This window comes from Bufo gargarizans, chromosome 2, assembly GCF_014858855.1.
Source record: "Bufo gargarizans isolate SCDJY-AF-19 chromosome 2, ASM1485885v1, whole genome shotgun sequence".
NCBI lineage: Eukaryota > Metazoa > Chordata > Amphibia > Anura > Bufonidae > Bufo > Bufo gargarizans.
Genome location: NC_058081.1, coordinates 293,880,782 through 293,907,080, shown reverse-complemented (window position 1 = coordinate 293,907,080; position 26,299 = coordinate 293,880,782). Strand labels below are relative to the sequence as shown.

Sequence of the window (26,299 nt, the reverse complement as noted above, 5' to 3'; positions counted from 1 at the left end):
CATTTTTTGGGGGAATATCTCAGTAACGGTACGTCCTAGAGAGCTAAAACCTTCCCGGACACCTGATGTACCTGTGTGCCAAATTTCGTGATTGTAAATGCGACGGTGCGGATTCCTTTAGCGGACATACACACACAGACACTCAGCTTTATATATTAGATATTCCTATGAGAGCCTCAATGTCAGTTTCATAGGCATGAATAGACAAGTAACTGATTCCCTGTCTGTTGTCAGTTGAAGATCAGAGTGCTGGTCATATGATACTGCCGAGGCTCAGAAGGGAGGTTATAACTCATAAATACAGTCACCAGAATGAAGATGAAGATAACCTTTACTACAGATTACATTATGCACCTTTCTAACAGGTCAGAGAATAAAAATTGTTATGGGATTGCTTCTTTACATAAATTTATTATGGCACATTAGGAAAGCTGACAATAATACTAGTTTCAATTTATTTTACAGATGTTAAACTGTATTCTTGTGTGTCTGGGGGGAATCTGGATTTTTAATGAAGGAGGTAAGTTAATTTTACATTTTTGATAGAAATTGTTTGATAAAGTATTGTAATGATAAACCCTCTCCACCTCTACACAAGATTTTATTGTTCACAGTTTTTATTTTTACTGGATTGAAATGGGAGGTTAAAGGTGTTCATTAGAGATGAGCGAATCGAAGTTGATTAAGTGGAATTTGATCAGAATTTCAGGAAAAATTCGATTTGCAACAAATGTGAATTTCTGCTGCACATGTTAGGACTTGAAGCAAGGAACTCAAGGAACGAGGGATCATCCACAATGCCATGCATGCAGCCAATCAACAGCCAGCCCTGTGATGTCACAGCCCTATAAATAGCCTCAGCCATCTTGGATTCAGCCCTTTTCCAGTGTACTTAGTGCAGAGAGAGACGTTAGCAGGCACTATGGAAAGTGGTAGAAAAGACTTTAAAACTTTTATTTTGCTGTATAGAAATTCAGGTAAAGGATAGGGAGGAATCATTCCACAGTATTGAAGCAAAAAAAGGGTTCATTAGGGTAATTTACAGCCTGTGTAATAGGAACAATCCTATCAAACATTGCTGCACTGACTGGGCACCCAAATTGCCATTATACAGCTCTTTAATTCCAGCAAACTGTTCTTGTTATTGGGGTGCAAGTGCGGTTTAATACAGCCATTAACAGGGTTTATTACAAATAAATATTTTATTTGCCCTTGTGCGGTGCAGTTATATGTTCTAAAGCATTTTTTGGCTTGTATTAGTGGGAAAAAAGGACTTATTAGCTGTTGTGTGGTGAAGTGAGAAAATTACAGCTCTTTTTGCCGTGTATTAGTGGCACAAAATTTTGTATTATTTGCCGTTCAGCGGTGCAGTTTTATGTTCTAAAGCCTTTTGTGGCGAGTATAAGTGGAAAAAATAAGGGCCTATTTGCCGTTCAGCGGTGCAGTTATATGTTCTAAAGCCCCTTTTTGCGTGTATTAGTGGCAAAAAATACATATTTGCCTTTCAGCTGTGCCGTTAAATGTTCTAAAGCCCTTTTTGGTATGTATTAGTGGCAAAAAAATTATATTATTTGCTGTTCAGCGGTGTAGTTATATGTTCTAAAGCCTTTAGTGGCGTGTATAAGTGGAAAAAAATAAGGGCCTATTTGCTGTTAAGCAGTAGAGTTATAAGTTCTAAAGCCCTTTTTTTGCGCGTATTAGTGGCAAAAAAATATATATTATTTGCCGTTCAGTGGTGTAGTTATATGTTCTAAAGCCCTTTTTGGCTTGTATCAGTGGCAAAAAAAATATATTATTTACCGTTCAGCAGTGCAGTTATATGTTCTAATGCCCTTTTTTGCGTGTATTAGTGGCACACAAAAAAAGCATTTGCCGTTGTGTGGCGAAGTGAGAAAATTACAGCCCTTTTTGGCGTGTATTAGTAGCAAAAAATAAATATTTGCCTTTTAGCGGTGCAGTTATATGTTCTAAAGCCCTTTTTTGGCGTGTATTAGTGGCAAAATAATATATTATTTGCATTCAGTGGTGCAGTAATATGTCCTAAAGCCTTTTGTGGCGTGTATAAGCGGAAAAAAATAAGGGCCTATTTGCCATTAAGCAGTGCAGTTATATGTTCTAAAGCCCTTTTTGACACGTATTAGTGCAAAAAAAATATATTATTTGATGTTCAGCGGTGCAGTTATATGTTCTAAAGCCCTTTTTGGCGTGTATTAGTGGCACAAAAAAAAGTATTTGACATAGTGTGGTGAAGTGAGAAAATTACAGCCCTTTTTGGCGGGTATTAGAATAAAAAAAACATATATTTGCCGTTGAGCGGTGCAGTTATACGGTATATTCTGAAGCCCTTTTTGGCGGGTATTAGTGGCACAAAAAATATTTGCCGTTGTGTGGCGAAGTGAGAAAAGTGTGGCGAAGTGGTGTGTATTAAAGGCAAAAAATATATATTTGCTGTACAGCGGTACAGTTATATGTTCTAAAGACCTTTTTGGTGTGTATTAGTGGCAAAATAATAAATATATTATTTGCTGTTCAGCAGTGCAGTTATATGTTCTAAAGCCTTTTGTGGCATGTGTAAGTGGACAAAATAAGGTCCTATTTGCTGTTAAGCAGTAGAGTTATAAGTTCTAAAGCCCTTTTTTGCGCATTTTAGTGGCAAAAAAAAAATATATTATTTGCCTTTCACCAGTGCAGTTATATGTTCTAAAGCCCGTTTTTGGCGTTTATTAGTGGCAAAAAAATATATATATTATTTGCCATTTAGCGGTGCAGTTATATGTTCTAAAGCTTTTTGTGGAGTGTATAAGTGGAAAAAAGTAAGGACCTATTTGCCATTTAGTGGTGCAGTTATACTGTATGCTCTAAAGTCCTTTTTGGCGTGTATTAGTAACCCCAAAAATGTTTTTGTCGTGTGGTGAAGTGAAACAATTACAGCCCTTTTTGGCGTGTATTAGTGGAAAAAATATATATTTGCCGTTCAATGGTGCAGTTATATGTTCTAAAGCCCTTTTTTGCGTGTATTAGTGGCACAAAAATATATATTATTTGCCATTCAGCAGTGCAGTCATTTATTCTAAAGCCCTTTTAGCGTGTATTAGTAGAACAAAAATATATATTATTTGCCGTTCACCAGTGCAGTCATATGTTCTAAAGCCCTTTTTGGAGTGTATTAGTGGCAAAAAATATATATTATTTGCCGTTCAGCGGTGCAGTTATATGTTCTAAAGCCTTTCGTGGTGTGTATAAGTGGAAAAAAATAATGGCCTTTTTGCCGTTCAGCGGTGCAGTTATATGTTCTAAAGCCCTTTTTGGAGTGTATTAATTAGCAGAAAAATATATATTATTTGCCGTTCAGCGGTGCAGTTATATTTTTTAAAGCCTTTTGTGGTGTGTATAAGTGGAAAAAATAAGGGCCTTTTTGCTGTTCAGTGGTGCAGTTATATGTTCTAAAGCCCTTTTTGGAGTCTATTAGTGGCAAAAAAATATATATTATTTGCTGTTCAGCGGTGCAGTTATATGTTCTAAAGCCCTTTTTGGCATGTATTAGTGGCAGAAAAATATATACTATTTGCCGTTCAGCGGTGTAGTTATATGTTCTAAAGCCTTTTGTGATGTGTATAAGTGGAAAAAAATTAAGGGCCTTTTTGCTGTTTGGGCGGTGCAGTTATATGTTCTAAATCCCTTTTTGGCGTGTATTAGTGGCAAAAAAATATTTGCCTTTGTGTAGTGAAGTGATAAAATTACAGCCCTTTTTGCCATATATTAGTGGCAAAAAATATTATTTGCCGTTCAGTGGTGCAGTTACAGTATATGTTCTAAAGCCCTTTTTCGCATGTATCAGTGGCAAAAAAATATATATTATTTGCTGTTCAGCGGTGCAGTTATATCTTATAAAGCCTTCTTTGGCGTGCATTAGTGGAAAAATAAAGGGCTTATTAGCCGTTGTGTGGTGAAATTATACTGTAAAATGACACTTTTTTGAGTGTTTTAATTTCCTTTTTATTTAATTATTTGATCTAACAGTATGTCAGACAGAGAAGTGCCAGGCCAGGGGAGTGGCAGGGGCCTAAATGTTTCTGGTGCAGGCACAGTTCACAGCACAGTAAGAGGACGTGGCAGCAGGAGTCGCAGCGAGAGGCCTGAGCTCCCGGTGTCATCCTGCGGTCGTATTTGGACCAGCAACCCAGCGGTTCTTGAATGGTTGACTGGTTCATCAACTTCGTCCCAAGTGACATCAGACACCCCCAGCCAAGAGTCGGTGGATTCGTCGGACACAACCCTTAGTTAGCATGGCCGGGGAACAGGCCCTGGGCCCTCACCTGTCCTCAACCTGCCTCTGTCCTTTTCTGTTCCCTCAGGCAGAGAAGTATTATATGCTGTGGGCTCAGCTCCACTATACAGTGAGAACGAGCTACTAGAGGACAGTCAGCATCTACTGGCCAGCCAAGATGTGGAGGAGACAGAACAAAAATATATATTATTTGCCATTCACCAGTGCAGTCATATGTTCTAAAGCTGTTTTTGGAGTGTATTAGTGGCAAAAAAATATATATTATTTGCCATTCAGCGGTGCAGTTATATGTTCTAAAGCCTTTTGTGGTGTGTATAAGTGGAAAAAAATAATGGCCTTTTTGCCGTTCAGCGGTGCAGTAATATGTTCTAAAGCCCTTTTTGGAGTGTATTAGTGGCAGAAAAATATATATTATTTGCCGTTCATCGGTGCAGTTATATGTTCTAAAGCCTTTTGTGGTGTGTATAAGTGGAAAAAAAGAAGGGCCTTTTAGACGTTCAGCGGTGCAGTTATATGTTCTAAAGCCCTTTTTGGCATGTATTAGTGGCAGAAAAATATATATTATTTGCCGTTCAGCAGTGTAGTTATATGTTCTAAAGCCTTTTGTGGAGCGTATAAGTGGGAAACAAACAGGGCCTTTTTGCCGTTCGGGCAGTGCAGTTCTATGTTCTAAATACCCTTTTGGCAAAAAATATTTGCCATTGTGTGGTGAAGTGATAAAATTACAGCCCTTTTTGCCATATATTAGTGGCAAAAAATATTATTTGCCGTTCAGTGGTGCAGTTACAATATATGTTCTAAAGCCCTTTTTCACATGTATTAGTGGCAACATGTATTAGCGGTTCTTGAATGGTTGACTGGTTCATCAACTTTGTCCCAAGTGACATCAGACACCCCCAGCCAAGAGTCGGTGGATTCGTCAGACACAACCCTTAGTTAAGCATGGCCCGGGAGCAGGCCCTGTGCCCTGACCTGTCCTCAACCTGCCTGTCCTTTTCTGTTCCCTCAGGCAGAGAAGTATTATATGCTGTGGGCTCAGCTCCACTATACAGTGAGAACGAGCTACTAGAGGACAGTCAGCATCTACTGGCCAGCCAAGATGTGGAGGAGACATCCGCTGCTTCCTCCGCTAGGTGGGCAAGTAGTGATGAGGAGAGTGACGCGGGAGCTGGTGTTGCGAGCGGTCAGGCCCCTGACCCAGAGATGGCTGAGGAGGACATCAGTGACGTGCAGACAGTACTCAATGATTATGATGTAGCTGATCGGACTTGGGACCCGGGTGAAGAAGGGGCTTCATCACCATCAGGAGAAGAGCGTGGCAGCTTGCCTGTGAGGCAGCGGCAGAGCCAGCAAGTCGCTAGCGTAGCCGGGAGTCAGCAGGGTGGCAGCTGTGGGAGTTCGGGAGCCAAATGTGCCCAGGGTAGACCGCCCGCTTTGCAGGAGCCTACCTGTGACGAAAGTAGTGGTGCAGGGGTTCATGGAAGCAGCTTTAGTAGCAGTCAGTCAATACGGAGTGTTGGGGGTGAAATCACCAACTTCGTGGTGTGGAAGTTTTTTGTTATGCCGCCGGAGGAGGTGAACATGGCCATTTGTAGAATCTGGGGGCAGAAGGTAAAGAGTGGCCAGGGTGCCAATGTTGGCACCACAGCCCTGCATCAACATATGCAGCGTCACCATAAAGTGGCCTAGACTTGTGCCGAGCCGAGGTGGAGAATCCCAAGCCGTAGTTTATTTGTCAAAAAGGCAGTACCAGCCCTGGACACATATTTAGAACAGAAGGTGGGCCAGTTCTTTAGCCTGCCAAAGTGTACGGCACCGCTGACGTGTGGAGCTGTAACTATGGTCAAGGACAATACATGTCCTTTACGGCCCACTGGGTGTATGTGGTTCCTGCACAGCCACTCCAGCAACTTGGCCAGGTGACGACGCTTCAGCCTCCACGTTGTCACGCAGTTGGTCCTGTGACAATGCCCGCCTCTACCTTGAGTTGATACCATTCCCCTGAAGACGCCGCATCTGCGGTGAAACATGTTGGGGGAGCTGTGTCTTTTATACTTTTAAGAATTATGGTAGGGCCACAAATGGAATAGGAAAAGGTGATCTGCAGACGCCGAACGCTTCTGAGGGACAGTGCAGATAGAAATGTACAAGCAGTACAGCTACTGAGAGACTCTTAGTAAGGGATATTACATAATCAGAGAAGCATCTTTATAGGGTGATTAGCGAATATAGTGCGACTTAGATGACAAAATCCCTGATGTTGGCTGACATTACAGGCATCAAAGTGTAGCAACACAGGTCAGAATATAAAATAGCCTACACGTAGCTTCAGTGAGATAATATCCCTCTCATCTATCAATAAAGTAGAAACACTGTACCCTCAGTTCCTAGCCCTCCATATGTATTTTTAACAATTACTCTATGTTTTTTGTGGCATATATTGTTTAATAAAGAAAGAAATAAAGGTCACCTTTTAATGATAAGACTAGAAATAGGAATCTATAGTCGTAAGACTATTGGAATACTTAATAAGCCCCTGCGCTGGAAGTGATTCGCTGGAGTTATGTAGAGGCACTGAGAAGACCATCACCAATTCTGATGGAAACTGTTGATGGGTCCCCGCTGAACTCAGGCCCAGCTGATCAAGAGACTGAACCCTTGGAAATAATTATGGAACCTAATCACCAAGAGGTTTTATCTTTATAATATCTTTATAATTTCATCACCACATTTTCCATTCATCTTGGAATTGCCATGGTCACAAGCTTAGAACCCTAAGATCAACTGGGAAACCAAATAAGTGTCTTTTCCACCAAAGGCCCACTTAACACAGACTTTATCAAATGAACTTCATGTATATGGTACTGAGGACTTTGAAACATTTCGTAAATTGCCATCAATATATAAAGAATTTGCTGATGTTTGTGATTAAAAGAATGATGACAAGTTGCCTCCACATCAACCTTATGACTTTCCCATTGAACTGTTGCCAGGAGTAGCTATACCCTTTGGAAGCATATATCCATTGGCAGACCCTGAAAGCACTTAAAGAATACATAGACGAAAATCCAGCTAAAGGAGCTAAAGGATTTATTTGGTCATCCACTTCACTAGCAGATATACCAATATTTTTGGTTTAAAAGAAAAACGGTACCTTAAGGCCTCGTGTTCATTCTAGAGAACTAAATAAAATAACAATAAAGAATCGTTACCATCTGCCTCTTATTCTTGAGCAGCTGGATAGAGTCTGTCATGCAAATATTTTCACCAAACTAGACCTATGTGGTACCTATAAACTGGTGCATATAAGACCTGATGAACAGCATTCGGCTGACGTTATAGAAATTTTGAGTACTTAGTCATGCCTTTTGGACTTTGTAGTGCACCTGAAATTTCTTTCGCATTTTATTAATGACATTTTCTAATATCTGTTGGATCATTTTGTAATCATTTATCTGGATGGTATAAATAACAATCTGTTCTAATTCTGAGAGAGCTGTGCTACAGCGTCTAAGAACTTATCAACACTATATTAACTGTATTCAAACTGAAATTCAGTTCTTGGATTATGTCATTTCTACCATAGGATTGCATATGGACTCCAACAAGATTCAAGCAATAATTGACTGGTCAACCCCAAGGAATGTGAAAGAGGTTCAGCGTTTTGTAGGTTTTGCTAATTTCTACAGATGGTTTATCAAAATGTTTTAGCCAATTGCCCAATTAACAAGGAAAGGAATACCATTTGTTTGGTCTCCTCATGCACAGGATGACTGGGTTGATTTGCTTCCAATGACAGAATTTTTATACAATTATTTTCACAATGCTTCCACTAAATAAATTTTTTTGCTAATTTGTGTTACTATCCAAGTATCCTCCCTAATTTTCCCAGAGACACTCCAATTCCTGCAGTCAACGACAGAATAGAATCTCTTCAATAGAATCTAGAGATGCTAACAGACATTAAAGATTGCCCAGGAGAGATATAAGGAAATCCCGCAGACCTTCTCCAACTTTCAAGGTGGAAGATGAGGTATGGTTTTCTACCAAGAATTTGAAACTTCATGTACCTTTAATAAAACTAGGCCAAAACTTTATTGGGCCGTTCAAGATTATTGGACAAGTAAATGCAGTAGCTTTTCATCTCAAAATTCCTAAGCCAATAAGGGTACATCCAGTGTTCCATGTGTCGCTCCTGAAACCTGTTGTTCCAAATCCTGTTCCAGGACGTATCCTGCCTCCCCCGATCCAGTTAAAGTGGATGGACCAGAACATTACAAATTGAAAAGATCCTGGACTCTAGAATATTCAGAAATCAGCTGCAATACCTAATAAAATGGCAGGAGTATGGCCTAAGGACAATTCATGGGAACCTGTAAACAACAGCAATGTTTATCAACTGCATAAGGAATTTCACCAAAGATATCCAGAAACACCAGGCCAAGCACTGTCCAGAGGCCACTGCTGAAGGAGGAAATAATGTCAGGATCGTGATGCACTGTATTTTTCTAGTTAACCATTAGTGGCTGCTGTTTCACTCATTCTGGACTATTTTGTTGCGCTTCTATTCTGAACCATTTGAGGCTGCTGTGTTTGCCCTTGGATTTGCCCTTAACAAAGATGGCCACTGTGTGCTGATTGGAAGCAATCTTGTTTCCTGTTTGGGCCTTCTTTTACCCATGTGGAAATTCAATTATTGCTCAAGAATTGTGACTTTAACTGTTTTACCGAAACTGTTTCTACTCCTTGCTGTATTACCACCTCTTCATCTACACTTCAAGCTGCACTATGATCAACATCTCTAGAGTATAAAACCGTGCATAGCTTATTCCATCTGGCTATCAGATTCTAGCTGTGTTTACCAGTATAGTAACACAGCCATTTGCAAGATCAGCAGGATTAAAACAAGTCATTAGCATTCAAACACAAACATAGGCACCAGGGCTCTATTCCAGCATATGAGGTAGCATCACCGGATCCTGTGGAAAATAGAACTGGTCAACATTCTGAATTGGACCAAGTCTGTCCTCCTTCTCCCATTCTTCTTTGTGGCAGCCAGGCAGTACAATGTCCTTGTCATTATCACCAGCTGTTTCTTCTCCTGCTCAGACTCCTCCTGCTCCTCCTTGTTCTCCGTTCCTTGGGAGAAGTCCATAATGGAGTGTGTGGCCATGAGAAAACTATTTGCGACTAGCAATTAGCTGAACTCCCACCTGGCCAAGTTTCTAGCAGTGCATTTGCTGCTGTACCACTTAGTTGTGGTAAATGTGGCACAGTTCCGTGCCTTCCCCAAAATTTCTCCTGTATGCCACCAGCCTCAGTTTTTGCCATATTCCAGCTGAGACTTTTGGCCAGGTGTCCATAGTAACACAGTTCCTTACCTCACCAAGTTATTGAATTCTTCTTTATGCCATCTGTCATAGTTCTTTCCATATCCTATCCCTAATACTTATGGCCAGGTGTCCATAGTGACACAGTTATTTGCCCTCACCAAAGTTTAATCCTTCAGTAAAATTGGCTAATTTTCTAAGCCATCTACTGAAGTTTTTGCCATATTCTTTCAGTTAGACTTTTAGCCAGGTGTCTCTAATGGCGCAGTTCCGCTACTCTACGTCATCAGCTGCAGTTTTTGCCATATTCCAATACTGCCCATGATAAGGGACACTTGTTGAAAGCTCTCTAATATAAAATAGCACAAGGCTAGTTTCACACTACTGGCATAGTGTTGACAGGCTGTTTCGGCAGAGAACAGCCTGCTGGAACGATATGGATCTGGTATTGCTGAACGTTACCAGAATGCCCACCAGCCCCATTGACTGTGATGGGGTCCTGTGGAGATCCAGCTATGACTTGAGAATATGCCATCTGATGTATCTGTTGCATGATTTGTATTTAATTTTCATAATTCTAGAAATGATATACTTGCTTTGGAGTGCTCTATTGATATTTGGATCATGAATTTGCTCATTATGCTTTATATATTTGAAATATGTTTTCAATTACTTAACATTGTCTGCTTATCTATAAGTTATATCAAGCTGTTCCATTTGTCTAATGAAAGGACAGCTTAAAGGGATTCTGTCAGCAAGATTTTCGATATAGAGCTGTTCATATGATCCTATCAGTCTCCATTATATAATTAAAAATATACTAGTTTTATACCCACATGTCCTTTCATTTTTGATAAAAATGGGTTTTATTTATATGCTAATTACCTTACCGTGTTTCCCCGAAAATAAGACATCCCCCGAAAATAAGACCTACCTCTAGTTTTGCCTATCGCTCTAATATAAGGCATCCCCCCAAAAATAAGGCCTCCCCGATTATAAAGCATCCCCCGAAAATAAGGCCTCCCCGATTATAAAGCATCCGCCGAACATAATGCCTCCCCGATAATAAAGCAAGCAACCCCAGAATGTAAGGACCCCGCAGCTACGGTACCGTAAGGCGCCGCCACGCAGCTCACTGATTGGCCGCAGCGCAGGCGGTGCGAGGTCTCTTTAAATCAGAGAGCCTGCGCCGCTGCCAGGACAAGCTGCCGCCTTCTTCTGCCCGCTGCTCGCTCTGCCCTGATGGAGTCTCACAACTTGGCTGGCACGGACACACAGGGGACAGGGTGACAGGTAGGGGGGGAATATCTGATGGAAGGTGGGGGATGTCTGGTGAAGATGAGAGGGGGGGGAGACTAAAACGGTAATTAAAATGACACAGGGTGATCAGAGGGGGGAATCAAAATGACACAGGGTGATCAGGGTGGGGAGGGGGATCATTTAAATGACAAAGGGGGATCAGAGGGGGGAATCAAAATGACAGGAGGATAAGAAAGGGGTACTAAAATGGTAATCCCCCCTCAGATTCTCCTGTGTCATTTTAATTCCCCCCTCTGATCCCCCTGTGTCATGGAAAAATAAGACATCCCTGAAAATAAGACCTAGCGCATCTTTGGGAGCAAAAATTAATATAAGACACTGTCTTATTTTCGGGGAAACAGGGTACTAACATGCCCAAGGGGCTGTCCCTCCGTCCGTTTGTGCCCAACTGCGCCACTTATCTTATAGCCCAGCGCCTCCCCACTGCTAATTATTCACTACTCTCATTGCTGATTGTGCACTGTAATCTCGCGCATGCGCCCTGGATCCACTGGTCAGTGCTGATAGGATGATATGAACAGCTCTATATCAAAAATCTTGCTGACAGAATCCCTTTAAGCATGTACTGAGAGGCAGGTCACAAATAACTTTTACTGATGATATTCAAAATATCCATTGTTCTTTTTTAATCTTTTATAGCAGTGCTGGCTTTGGAAAAGGGTTATCTTGTATTTGGCTTCTCGTTTATGATGCTTGCGCCGCTACCATTCTGTTGATCAAAATTTGCAAGATCTGGGTTGTGCATCAGTCAGGACAGAATCAAAACACATTTCCTCTCCTATTGGGAAACAAGCACTTTATTGAAATCTATCCTTCACAACAGTGCTCTTGGGAAATCACTGTTTCACAGCAGTGTCACATTCAGTGTGGTACAGTTTTTCTGCAGACCTCTGAAATGTGCACTTGAGATGGTTAAAGCATTTACTTTTCAGTGTAGGAAATGTGAGCTAATTGCTTCTGCCCATGGTCTTTCGAGCATGAATGGTTTCAGTAAAAAAAAATATATCATAGGCTGAGATGTGTATTCATTCTAAATTAATTACCGTAATTTCTCAAAAATTCTGATTTCAAATTTGATTATTTTGCAATTTCATTTAGATGAACCCCTCAAAGTGGTAGTCACCATTTTATAGGTCAGAAGACAAGAAACCATCTGCCACAAAAAAGAAAAAAATTTTGGACCATGTTTTAATTTAAAATAAAATCTGACAGTGCACTGCATTATTAAGCCCCTTTTTACCATTACCATCCCTTTACCCATATCTGGCACTATCATGTTAACACTTCTAATGTTGTGTACTAATGAGCTTGGAATGGGTTGGATACAGTCCTCGTAGATCTCAGATCGTCATAAACAGCTTTTCAAGGCAATTGGGGCAGTTTTGATTCAGTTCAAATTTTCTAAATCAATCTGCTGTCCAGAAACTAATTTCAAGAAATCACTCAACTCTAATCATATGCCCAGACTAATTTATATCGCTGATACTGAAAACAGCACAAAGCATGCTGGTTAACAAATTAATTTTGTCAGGATTTGTTTTTAGGGTGCTATTAAAATAAGTATAAGAAAATATATATATTTTTTAACTCATGCCTAAAAACAATGCTTTTTATAGCTTCAAGTAGATAAGTCTCTAAAGATGCTTATATGGAAGCAATTAAACTAGTGTAACTGCCAGCTTTCACATTTTTTATGTTTATATACTGCATATTCTGCTGGTGTTTTGCAGAATAGACTTTAGCAACTTCTATTTGTATTACTTGCTATAAAAAGCTACTGGAAATACTTCAAACCTCTACAACATCATTCTGACATATGTAGTTAACGTTTTCAAGGATTATACAAAATGCATAGATGGATTATTATTTCAGTGACCCAACTCCTTAATTACTTCTGTCAAACTCTGTAAAATCCGATTAATTTTCCCATGTACAGTAAGTTACTCAAAATGTTTTTCCACAGATAATTATTGAAATACACTCAAGATAATAACTACAATAATTGAAGTCACGTCTCATGAAATGCTCTGCTGCCCAAACCATATTTATTTTACCACACAAACTTAGCGGTTGTCTTTTATGAATATTGGGAAAAAATAAATCACTATTGCTACAATATTATTAATACTTTGGTGCAACTTCATCTGAAAAATGCAGTTCTGTCCTGGGTGCCAGGATGTAGATAGGATGCCCTGGAGCTATAAAAGTACAAAGAAGAGTGACTAAATTGATAAGGGACATGGAGGATCTTAGTTAGATCTAAAATTTTAGATAAACAAAAATAATTAAATGTATTTAGTCTTTAGAAGAGACATCTAAAGGCAGACATGAACAACTTTTCTAAATATATAAATGGCCAATAAAAACAGTGTGGTGAAAAGCTGTTCGAAAGACAAGGGGTATTGCCTCAGTTTGGAGAAGAAAAGGTTCAGTCTCCAAAGGCAAAAAGGCTTCTTTACCATAAGAACTGTATATCTGAGGGATAGTCTACCTCAGGATGTGGACAGTTTTTTTTTTTAAAAGGCTTAGATGATTTCCTAGAACTAAATAAAATGAATGTCTTAATGCCCATCCCCACCCATGCCTTGGTTGAACTTGATGGACTAATATATTTTAATTCAACCTAACTTTATAACTAAGTAACAAAAAATAGAACTACCATTATGAATTGTTACCATTCTTTCAGTTGAAATGTCAATTATTATTATTTTTTATATTATACGAAGATATTTCTTAATTGCCTTTTTATTTTTTTAATACATAGGTTTAGTTGTCTAAGATGATTTGGCTCTTTATACACATGATTTGCAGGTAAAAAACATTGTACACAATATTGATTAGCTAGAAATATTTTTTTTTATATATTTGTTTCACCTAAGAAGGATAACTAATAATTCAATAATTTGGCACTTATGGGACCAAAAAGCCAGAAGTTTATCACTTTCCCTGTTCTGGTTGATTTAAATGACCATATAGGTTTTCCTGTTCTACTCTACTTAGAAGATCTTCATGACTTTCCTATCAATTCAATTTTGTTTTCTGATGCCTGACTTCATATTACAATTGACTTCTATACTATCATGTACCATGCTAAATGAATTGTAGAGCATGATTTACAATTTGGCTCCAAACCATTAAGCAGATAAGGTTATATATTATACAATAGATCAGTAACATCTAATAAAGGTTTTGTAAGAGTAATGTTGAATTGTAGATATAACGTCATATAACAAGCATTTATCATGGAATAGCATGAATATGGTCACACATATGGATTATTAACCTGAAAAGGAGACTTACTGACAATCACTGTCTCCCTTATATACATATAATAGCTGGATTATAGAGGTATAATCAACATTACTAGTCACTAAAACAAATGTCTTCTTGCAGAGACTAATCATAACAGAGAAGCATCAACATTTCAAGTCAACATTTACAAAAAACGTTATAAAACAATTTAGAAAAGCTGAAAAGCTTTGCTAAATGGAAAGGGTTATGGGAATATTCTGGTTGATATTGAAACATAATAACTTTGCTGTTTACATTTTGTAACAGAATGAATAAAAGATATCTGCAGAAGGCAACAAAAGGGACATTTCTTATAATAATATTTATTGGAACTCTTTGGGGAAAGTTATCAGCTGGAGCCATTCATCAAAGAGGTAAGATGTTTTCTCGGTTTGACAGAGTTTTCTCAAATCCAAAGGCTAATAATAAGTTAAATATTCATATTTAACATATTCAAATTTGAATATTCATATACATAAATATGGGTGATGGGGTAATAATTTTATATTCTGAAAAAACATTTTGTTGTAAAAGGAAAAATAACACCACGCAACACCAAAAAAATATTTGTTTGCTACTGGGCAAAAACTATTTGTCCTATACTAAATCGAGTGTGCGGATTACAAATCCAAAATCAGAATTGTTGTAACACGTCATGAAATTTTGCTATGCATAAGTATGCCTAAATAAATTAAGCACTTGGAAAGCATTGAATAATTTTAAACAGAACAAGTTTTACTCCAACAATTACCTGATCTACATCAAATTTTGCATAATAAACAGAGTATAAAAATGTAATGGAATAACAAAATTTCAAAAAGTCTCATTTTTAAGTTTAAAAGTCTTACTTGAGCAAGGCCCAGTACTGTTAAAAGTGCTTCAGGCATCTGCTTTTGCGTTTGTGAGCGGTCATATTTTCAGCAGTAGTCCCCCATCATGTTGGGATTCCAGCGGCCTTGATACCTGTTCTACATTGTAGAAATATCTTTATGTAATAGCTCTCCATGTTCGTCACTTACTAGTGATGGACGAACATCGGCTGCTGGAAAGATTCGCAAACGTGATTGCGATCAAATGTTCGCAAACCACAAGTTTGCGGCGGGCCCCATTCACTTTAATGGCAGGCGAACCTGAAAAACCTTCAGGTCATTATTGCAGCCACAAAATACTTACAAGAAGTGCACAAATCATCCCACAACATGGACACTGGCATACCAGAGGGGGATCAATGGCAAAAATTCCCACAAAAAATATGTATTTTAATCAGGAGCCATTTTTATTCATCTTAAAGGGAAACTGTCAAAAATGTGGCCTGCTGGAGCCTAGAAAAATGTTATTTTAGGCCACAGGAGTACAAGCCCCAAAAATTAGCCATTCATCTGACAGAAAACATCAAGTGATTATGTGGCTGGAGGTATATTAGACAGTCATTGGATATCAATTTTACTGCAGGCCAGTACAAATAGATTTCAAATATATAAGTTTAAAAGAACAAAAAATATAAAATTGGATTTAAAACATGGCTAACGAAATCCCCCCTCTTGAAAAAAAACCAAATGATAATAGTTGAAATTCAATAACACGTGGTCGCCGTCAACAGGTATTGAATTCCTCCGAGGTCCCAAACATTAGGCATTCTCTGGAAAAAAAAGAACAAGTAATTATGTGGCTGGAGGTATATTAGAAGGTCATTCAATATCAATTTTACTGCAGACAAGTATAGTACAGGCCCCAAACATTAGGCATTTGCCGGACAGAAAAGAACAATAATTGATAATGTGGCTGGAGGTACATTAGGCGGTCACCGTATAACAATTTTACTATTAGCCAGTTAGATTACAGGTCCAAAAGTTATGCATTCACCATACATAAAAGATCAAGTGATCATGTGGCTGGAGGTATATTAGACGGTCAATGGAAATCAATTTTACTGCAGGCTAGTGGAGAACAGGCCCCAAAAATTATTAATTCGCTGTACATAAAAGCACAATTGATAATGTGGCTGAAGGTAAATTAGGTGGTCAACGTATAACAATTTTACTGTTTGCCAGTTAGATTACAGGCCCCAAAAATTATGCATTCACCGTATATAAATGATCAAGTGATTATGTGGCTGGAGGTATATTAGACGGCCATTCAATGTCAATTTTACTGCAGGCCAGTGTAGTACAGTCCCCAAGCATTAGGCATTCACCGGACAAAAAAGAACAAGTAATTATGTGGCTGGAGGTATATTAGACGGTCATTAAATATCAATTTTACTGCAGGCCAGTAAAAATATATATCGCACCCCTGCCTCAATCATATTTTTTTGGGCAACTGTTATATCACACCAGTTGCAATTAGTTGTTCTAATAGCATTTGACCCTCTGTATAGCTGCAGTATCTCAGCAGAACCAAACACAAATGCAGCACAATACAAATGCACTATATAGAAATTATATTATAGGTATATCACACCCCTGCCTCAGTCAGATTTTTTGGGGGGCAAATGGTATAGCATAACAGTTGCAATTAGTTGTTCCAATAGCGTTTGTCCCTCTATATAGCTGCAGTGTCGCAGCAGAACCGCACACAACTGCTTCTCAATACAAATGCACTATAATATACTTGCTATGTTAGAAAGTATATTATAAGTACATTACACCCCTAAGTATGTTACATCTATCGATAGCACACCTATACCAGTACTTAAAAGTACTTTTGTGGCACTATTAGATAGCGTTTGGTGTCTCTAACAGTCTGTCCCTGCTCCACACAGCAACCTCCCTCTAAACTGGCTAAAGACTGAATGTAAAATGGTGGCCAGATCGGGTTTATTTATAGGGTAGGTGGTGTGTCCATGTTCTGAAACGTCTAAAGTGTTGATCGAGCACCATAGTGCTCGGGTGCTCAGGCCAAACACATTGGGATGTTCGGGTGCTCGACTGAGCACCCGAGTATAATGGAAGTCAATGGGAGAACCCAAGCATTAAACCAGGTACCCCTTGCTCTGAAGAAGGGAGGGTGCCTGGTTCATAGGAAAATGTTAGAAATGTATGGAAACACCACCAAAATGGTTCTGTAACAGCATAGGGAGGATGTCTGGATGCATCTTGGCCTTCCAGGTTGCTGCTGGGAACCATGTTGTCCGAATAATATGCCACAGTTGTTCATGTAGCGGGACTCCTACACTCATAAAGCCTATGCACTAAGTGTAAGGGCTGCCAAAAATTACAAGGAACCAGCACTCTAATACACCCTTTATTACACATAAAGGAGGGCATTATACAAACCCTTGAAAAATTATGATTGATGACCTGCTGGTGACTCTCAAAAACATTTAGCTCAAGGGCCTGCTGATCTGACCATCTAAAACATTATGGGTGAGGGCCTGCTGCCGCTTTGGTGACTCTAGTTAACCTGGGGCCGATTGCAAGTCCCTGTGACGGCGACGATCTATTCGGATGTCAACTTTCGATGTTATTGTCAGCGCAAACCATTGTAACTACATGTAACGGGAAAACAGTGTTTGATTCCAGAGAGGGAGCCTGAGAAATGGCTACGGCTACCACATTTAAGCAAGGCAGCATGCGCGCAAATTACCTATTAGGTATAATTAGGTGCGGGCCTGTAGGTGAGCTGACCCTGTAAAAGATTTTAGGTGCGGGTCTGCAGGTGAGCTGACTCTGTAAAAGAATTTAGGTGCGGGCCTGAAGGTGAGCTGACCCTGTAAAAAATTATCTGCGAGCGCCTGCTGGTGAGCTGACCCTGTAACACATTATGTGCAAGGGCCTGCAGGTGAGCTGACCCTGTAAAAAAATATATGCAAGGGCCTTCAGGTGAGCTGACCCTTTAAAAGATTTGAGGTCCAGGCCTGCAGGTGAGCTGACCCTCTAAAAAATTAAATGGGAGGGCTTTCAGTTGAGCTGACCCTGTAAAAGATTTGAGGGGCGGGCCTAGTGGTGAGCTGACCCTGTAAAAGACTTTAGGTGCGGGCCTGCTGGTGATCTGACCCTGTAAAAGATTTTATGTGGGGGCCTGCTGGTGAGCTGACCCAGTAAAAGATTGTAGGTGAAGGCCTGCTGGTAAGCTGAACCTCTAAATGTAATACGAGGGCCTTCAGGTGAGCTGACCCTGTAAAAGATTTGAGGTGCGGGCCTGCTGGTGAGCTGACCCAGTAAAAAAATTGTAGGTGAAGGCCTGCTGGTGAACTGATCCTCTAAAAAATTATATGCAATGGCCTGCAGCTGAGCTGACCCTCTAAAATAATGATATGCAAGGGCCTGCAGCTGAGTTGACCCTGTAAATAGTGTTATAATGAGTGATCAAAAAATCATATGTACCCGAAAATAGTACTATTAAAACTGGCACCTTATCCCCTAGTTTCCAAAATGGGGTCACTTTTTGCAAGTTTCTACTGTAAGGGTGGATCGGGGGGCTTCAAATGGGACATGGCATCTAAAAACCAGTTCAGCAAAATCTGCCTTCCAAAAACCATATGGCGCTCCTTTCCTTCTGCGCCCAGCAGTGTGCCCATACAGCAGTTTATAACCACATGTGGGGTGTTTCTGTAAACCACAGAATCAGGGTAATAAATATTGAATTTTGTTTGGCTGTTAACCCTCGATGTGTTAAAGAAAAAAAATGGATTAAAATGGAAAATATGCAAAATAAGTGAAATTTTAAATTTTTATAAAGTTTGTAAAATCAGTTTTATATAACTTGTAGTTTCTACAATAGGGTCATTTTTGGGGGGTTTCAACTATGTAAGCCCCACAAAGTGACTTCAGACCTGAACTGGTCCTTAAAAAGTGGGTTTTGGCAATTGTCTTAATTTTTTTTAGAATTGCTTCTAAAATTCTAAGCCTTCTAACGTCCTAAAAAAATTAAATGCCAACATAAAAAATGCCAACATAAAGTAGACATATGGGGAATGTTATAAATATAAATATTGCTTTCTTTTTTAAAAGCAAATAACATTTTTTAAAATTGCGAATTTTTCTAAATTTTGGGTAAATTTGGGATTTTTTCTTAAATAAAGGTGAAATATATTGACTCAAATTTATGAAGTACAATGTGTCATGAGAAAACACTCTCTGAATTGCTTGGATAAGTAAAAGAGTTCCAAAGTTATTACCACATAAAGTGAGATATGTCAGATTTGCTAAATTAGGCCTGGTCAGGAAGGGGCAAATGGCCCGAATGTGAAGTGGTTTAAAAAAAGTAAAAAAAAGTTTTAGCAAATATAAAAAAAAGTTCAAATCACCCACCCCTTGACTTAAAATAAAAATAAATAAAAATACTTAAGCAATAAAAATGGGTATCGCCACGTGCGAAAATGCCCACACTATTAAAATATAACAATATTAATGGCATACGGCAAATGGCGTAATGAAAAAACATAAAAATAATGACATTTGCAATTTTTTGACACTTCAACTACCCAATAATTTTTAAATAAAAAGTTATCAAAAAGTCACACGCACTTTATATTTTTATCCCTGCAAAAAATGAGCCCTCACACAGCCCTGTACACATAACTACAAAAAAGTTATAGGGGTCAGAATTTGGTTATAAAAAAAAAAGTTTTCCCTCAAAGGTTTACATTTTTTTTCAGTATTAAAACGCAAGAAAAATTATATAATGGTATCGTTGTAACCATGCTGAACTGAAGAATGAAGAGAACTGGTCAATTTTACTGCATAGTTTACTGTGTAAAAATAAAATAAAAGCTTTTTTCAGAATTGCATTTATTCCTAATCCTACCCCATTTGAAATTTTTTTGCGCTTCCCACTACATTGTATGCAACCATAAATGGCGCTATTAGAAACTACAACTTGTCCCGCAACAAATAAGCCCTCACAAGGCTATGTGAATGGAAAAATAAAAAAGTTAGGACTATGGAAAGGCAGGGAGTGAAAAATGAAAAATCCCAGGGTTATTAAGGGGTTAAAATCTAGACGTGTCAGGCAAATTCCAAGTTCATATTTGGAATCACCGTGCTCATTTTTGTATAAATCACATGTTTTTCTTTTAGTAGCAAAATCATTGTTGTGCGGTGTGATGGAAACATTGGAATTGCTCATAATAGTGAAAAAACTAAAAAAGCTACTGTGTAGTCTTAGATTATCACTAACTTTTTACACAACTTTGCATAAATCAATAATACAAGTGACCCTGAGAAACTTTAAAACATATATTATCAGAGAGAAATGTCCAGTTCACCTGTTGTTCCCCTTCCACCTGCTAAAGATTTTTCTCTTCAGGATGGAGCAGCTCACTGAAGGATTAGATTACACATGGCAGTACAAGTCTATGGAGGGGGGGGGGGGGGGGGGGGGGGGGAGACGTGAGCAGGAACTCAGCAACAGGCACAGCAAGAAAGGCTGTATAAACAGTGCTAAATTCATATCCATGCAGGTCAGTACCTCTCTGTAATGTCCTACATGACCCTCGGGCTACTTCTGAGTGATGAGACAGGTTCTTCTCTACTTTTGGTGTGCAGTTGTTACAGGCAATGGTTATGGAACCACTGTGACAATCAACTGGTTTGACTTTGGGCTAGTACTGAGGTGTTATCCTGGTAGTCCTCTGGTTTTCACGTTTTATCTCTTATACAGGGAGCCACTGCAGGGGAGCCACTAGGCGACTACCTTTGGAAAAGTTCCTGTGTGGTTGGCTGCTGACCCACCATGATTAAAGACACTGGTGCAAGGCACTGGGGGAACAGGCAATACACAGAGGTCAGGACTGGGAGAGTTCATGCAAATCTGTGAAACAATCCAAAGGTCAGGGAAGACAACACAGTGTCAGTACGATTAAAAAGCACCAGAAGGAACCAGGAATCAGAGAGACAGATAATAACTCTTTTACAGGCTCTAGCAAGCTAGAGAGACATAGCATATTCTGGTGAAACCAAATTTCACAGGCAAGTACTGAAGTAAACAGCCTGGTATATATAGGAGCAGCCATGCAGCAGCTCAGAGAGCAGGAGAAGGTTAACCCTATCAGTGCTGAAGACAGAGATAGAATTAATAAAAAACCTAATTTTCACACAAGAAGTCAGCATCAGTGTGCACAGGACAGCAGTGGCCATGAACCGCCATTGTAACAGCAGTGGATGAGAGCTAGTCTTCACCCACCAGATCTAGGAGAACTGCAAACTAGAGGAATACAAATACAAGTGATATAATGGCCCAAAATAGTGTTATTCCTCATGTATACACATTGTACTAATAGTTTAGGCATGGTGGAGAGGAATAGGATGCATAGTATTTAACCTGTTGGGGACATAGGGCGTACAGGTACGCCCTGATGTCCCGGTACTTAAGGACAGGGCATACCTGTACACCCTGTGTATTTCCGATCACCGCCGCGCCCTGGGACAATGCTGAGGGGGGTCCTGTGACCCCCCCGTATCGGTGATCGCAGCTAACCGCAGGTCAATTCTGAGGTTTGCTGCATTTCCGGGTTATTCGGGTCTCTGGTGACCCGATAGCCCGGAATAGGATGGTGATCGGTCGTGTGATAATACACCACCAATCACCATCCTGCGATCCTGAGAGGTGATGTGACATCACCTCTAAGTATCGCTTCCATTTGTCTGCAGGGCGGGCGGGAGGTTTAACTTACTAGAGCTCTGCTCTCCTCCTCCTTTCTGTGTCTGGAGCCGTGGAGAGAGGAGCAGTGTCCAGCCCAGCACCCCCACTGAGCCACCATAGTGGTGTTGCAGCTTGCCCCCCCCCCCCCCACATTTTTTTGGGTGCAAGATCTTTTTTTCTGTGCGTGCGCTGACTGTGGGCGACACGCTTAATGTCCGGCCACTGTTAGCGCATACCCCACCCCTGATCAGCTTCGAACCGCTGTTTCAGCGAGTTTGAATCTTTTTTTAAAAAACTTTTTTGGGCTTTAAAAAAAAAAATGTAAATTATTTTTTGTGTTAGGTTTAGGGATAAGTATGCAAACACCCGTGCCCCCACACACACGCACACTAAATAAAGTTTTGCACACACGCACACACACACTCCCCTATGGCCCGCCAGACGTTCTCGGCCAATGAGGCATATGCCCTGCTTGCCTCCGACTCCAAGAGCCCCAGTGAGGACGAGGATGAACCTACTTTCCTCTTGTCACCCGCGTGATGAGTCCCCAAGGCGGTGGAGATGCCACCAGGCGGAGCAAGGGGACCGCCATGCCAGGGACCCTATGGCCCACACTAGCACCCACCTCTAGATAAGGGTTACCACCTGTACGTGGATAACTTTTATACTAGTATCCCCTTGTTCCAGTCCCTCGCCACCATATCCACGTCCGCTTGTGGGACCGTGCGGAAAAATCAAAGGGCCTCCCTGCCCACCCTCTCCAGGTACCTATCCCCAGGGGTGATACCCGTGCCCTTACCAGTGGAAAACTGTTTCTGGTCAGATATAAGGAAAAGAGGGATGTCCTTGTACTGTCCACAATTCACGGTAACGGCATCACCCCTGTCCCTGTGCGAGGTACGATTGTATCGTTGACTACAATTGGTATATGGGAGGAGTTGATCTCTGATCAAGTCCTCAAGCCATATAACGCCATGTGCAAAACCCATGCATGGTACAAAAAAGTTGCGGTCTACTTGGTACAGGTTGCCTTGTACAACTCTTTTGTGCTGTCCCGAAGTGCTGACAACACTGGGAAATTCCTCCAGTTTTAGGAGGCAATCCTCAAGGCCCTGATCTTTTCTGACCGGGAAAGAGCAGGCCGGAGTACCTCGGGAACTGGAGGCGCCCGGTCCCAAAAAAAGTGCAGAGTGCGTCACAGGAGAGGGATACGGAAGGACACCACCACTCAGTGTGACACGTGCCCCGATCATCCGGGCCTCTGCATTGATGGTTGCTTCAGGGAGTACCACACTTCCATGGAGTACTAAATTTATAATTTCCTTCCGCAATTTTAATTCTATTTAGCCACTGACAATAGCCCATAAAAAAAATTAAAAATAAAACTATGGCTCTTATGACCTAACCCCTCAGATGAACACAGTAAAAAAATAAAAATAAATGCGATGTAAAAAATGGCTTTTTATTTACACCGTTTTTATTTTATTTTTTTGACTGTGTTCATCTGAGGGGTTAGGTCATGTGTTATTTTTTAGAGCAGATTCTTACAGACGCGGCAATACCTAATATGAATACTTTTTAAAATGTATTTAGGTTTTACACTATAATATCCTTTTTTAAACAAAAAAAAATACCATTTTAGTATCTCCATAGTCTGAGAGTAGGGATGAGCGAACTCGAACTGTATAGTTCGGGTTCGTACCGAATTTTGGGGTGTCCGTGACACGGACCCGAACCCGGACATTTTCGTAAAAGTCCGGGTTCGGGTTCGGTGTTCGTCGCTTTCTTCGCGCTTTTGTGACGCTTTCTTGGCGCTTTTTGAAAGGCTGCTAAGCAGCCAATCAACAAGCATCATACTACTTGCCCCAAGAGGCCATCACAGCCATGCCTACTATTGGCATGGCTGTGATTGGCCAGAGCACCATGTGACCCAGCCTCTATTTAAGCTGGAGTCACATAGCGCCGCCCGTCACTCTGCTCTGATTAGCGTAGGGAGAGGTTGCGGCTGCGACAGTAGGGCGAGATTAGGCAGATTAACTCCTCCAAAGGACTTGATTAACTGATCGATCTGCAGCTGTGGATCATTGAGCTGCTGATCCTCAATTGCTCACTGTTTTTAGGCTGCCCAGACCGTTTGTCAGTCACATTTTTCTGGGGTGATCGGCGGCCATTTTGTGTCTTGTGGTGCGCCAGCACAAGCTGCGACCAAGTGCATTTAACCCTCAATGGTGTGGTTGTTTTTTGGCTAAAGCCTACATCAGGGTGAAGCTGTCACACCAAGTGCATTTAACCCTCAGTAGTGTGGTTGGTCAAGCTATCACACCAAGTGCATTTAACCAGCAATAGTCTGTTCATTTTTTGGCCATATACTAAATCAGGGGCAAGCTGCGCCCGTCACCAAGTGCATTTAACCCTCAGTAGTGTGGTTGGTCAAGCTGTGACACCAAGTGCATTTAACCAGCAATAGTCTGTTCATTTTTTGGCCATATACTACATCAGGGGCAAGCTGCGCCCATCACCAAGTGCATTTAACCAGCAATAGTGTGGTTATTTTTTGGCCATATCCCAGTCTAATTCTGTCACTAAATCCATACCGGTCACCCAGCGCCTAAATACTAGGCCTCAAATTTATATCCCGCTAAATCTCTCGTTACCGCTGTCCTGTTGTGGCTGGGAAAGTTATTTAGTGTCCGTCAAAGCACATTTTTTGTTCTGGGTTGAAATACAATTCCCAATTTAGCAATTTAAAAATTTAGTGGTTTCTGCTGTATCAGATCTATTTGAAATCTATCCCTAAAAGGGTATATAATATTCAAGGTGCACATAGGGTCATTCAGAATAACTTCACACACCCGCTACTGTGCATTTCCAAGTCTAATTCTGTCACTAAACCCATACCTGTCACCCAGCGCCTAAATACTAGGCCTCAAATTTATATCCTGCTAAATCTCTCGTTACCGCTGTCCTGTTGTGGCTGGGAAAGTTATTTAGTGTCCGTCAAAGCACATTTCTTGTTCTGGGTTGAAATACAATTCCCAATTTAGCAATTTCATAATTTAGTGGTTTCTGCTATATCAGAGCTATTTGAAATCTATCCCTAAAAGGGTAGATCATATTGAAGGTGCACATAGGGACATTCAGAATAACTTCACACACACCCGCTACTGTGTATTTCCAAGTCTAATTCTGTCACTAAACCCATACCTGTCACCCAGCGCCTAAATACTAGGCCTCAAATTTATATCCAGCTAAATCTGTCCTTAGTGCTGTAGCTGGGCGAGTTATTTAGTGTCCGTTCAAGCACATTTCTTGTTCTGGGTTGAAATACAATTCCCAATTTAGCAATTTCATAATTTAGTGGTTTCTGCTATATCAGAGCTATTTGAAATCTATCCCTAAAAGGGTATATAATATTCAAGGTGCACATTGGGTCATTCAGAATAACTTCACACACACCCGCTACTGTGTATTTCCAAGTCTAATTCTGTCACTAAACCCATACCTGTCACCCAGCGCCTAAATACTAGGCCTCAAATTTATATCCTGCTAAATCTCTCGTTAGTGCTGTAGCTGGGCGAGTTATTTAGTGTCCGTTCAAGCACATTTCTTGTTCTGGGTTGAAATACAATTCCCAATTTAGCAATTTCATAATTTAGTGGTTTCTGCTATATCAGAGCTATTTGAAATCTATCCCTAAAAGGGTATATAATATTCAAGGTGCACATTGGGTCATTCAGAATAACTTCACACACACCCGCTACTGTGTATTTCCAAGTCTAATTCTGTCACTAAACCCATACCTGTCACCCAGCGCCTAAATACTAGGCCTCAAATTTATATCCTGCTAAATCTCTCGTTAACGCTGTCCTGTTGTGGCTGGGAAAGTTATTTAGTGTCCGTCAAAGCACATTTTTTGTTCTGGGTTGAAATACAATTCCCAATTTAGCAATTTCATAATTTAGTGGTTTCTGCTATATCAGAGCTATTTGAAATCTATCCCTAAAAGGGTATATAATATTCAAGGTGCACATTGGGTCATTCAGAATAACTTCACACACACCCGCTACTGTGTATTTCTAAGTCTAATTCTGTCACTAAACCCATACCTGTCACCCAGCGCCTAAATACTAGGCCTCAAATTTATATCCTGCTAAATCTCTCGTTAGTGCTGTAGCTGGGCGAGTTATTTAGTGTCCGTTCAAGCACATTTCTTGTTCTGGGTTGAAATACAATTCCCAATTTAGCAATTTCATAATTTAGTGGTTTCTGCTATATCAGAGCTATTTGAAATCTATCCCTAAAAGGGTAGATCATATTGAAGGTGCACATAGGGACATTCAGAATAACTTCACACACACCCGCTACTGTGTATTTCCAAGTCTAATTCTGTCACTAAACCCATACCTGTCACCCAGCGCCTAAATACTAGGCCTCAAATTTATATCCAGCTAAATCTGTCCTTAGTGCTGTAGCTGGGCGAGTTATT

General features: G+C 40.3%; 1 protein-coding gene across 1 annotated transcript in view; it reads left to right on the top strand.

The window, feature by feature from the left end:
- Positions 1-266: 266 nt before the first annotated feature.
- Positions 267-26,299, top strand: part of TAFA2 (TAFA chemokine like family member 2) — a 108,077-nt gene continuing 82,044 nt past the window's right edge. The window contains exons 1-3 of the mRNA XM_044277091.1: positions 267-365; positions 466-520; positions 14,497-14,603. Coding sequence (XP_044133026.1) covers positions 14,498-14,603 — 106 coding nt within the window. The 5' untranslated portion in view covers positions 267-365; positions 466-520; position 14,497. The remainder of the gene's footprint in view (positions 366-465; positions 521-14,496; positions 14,604-26,299) is intronic.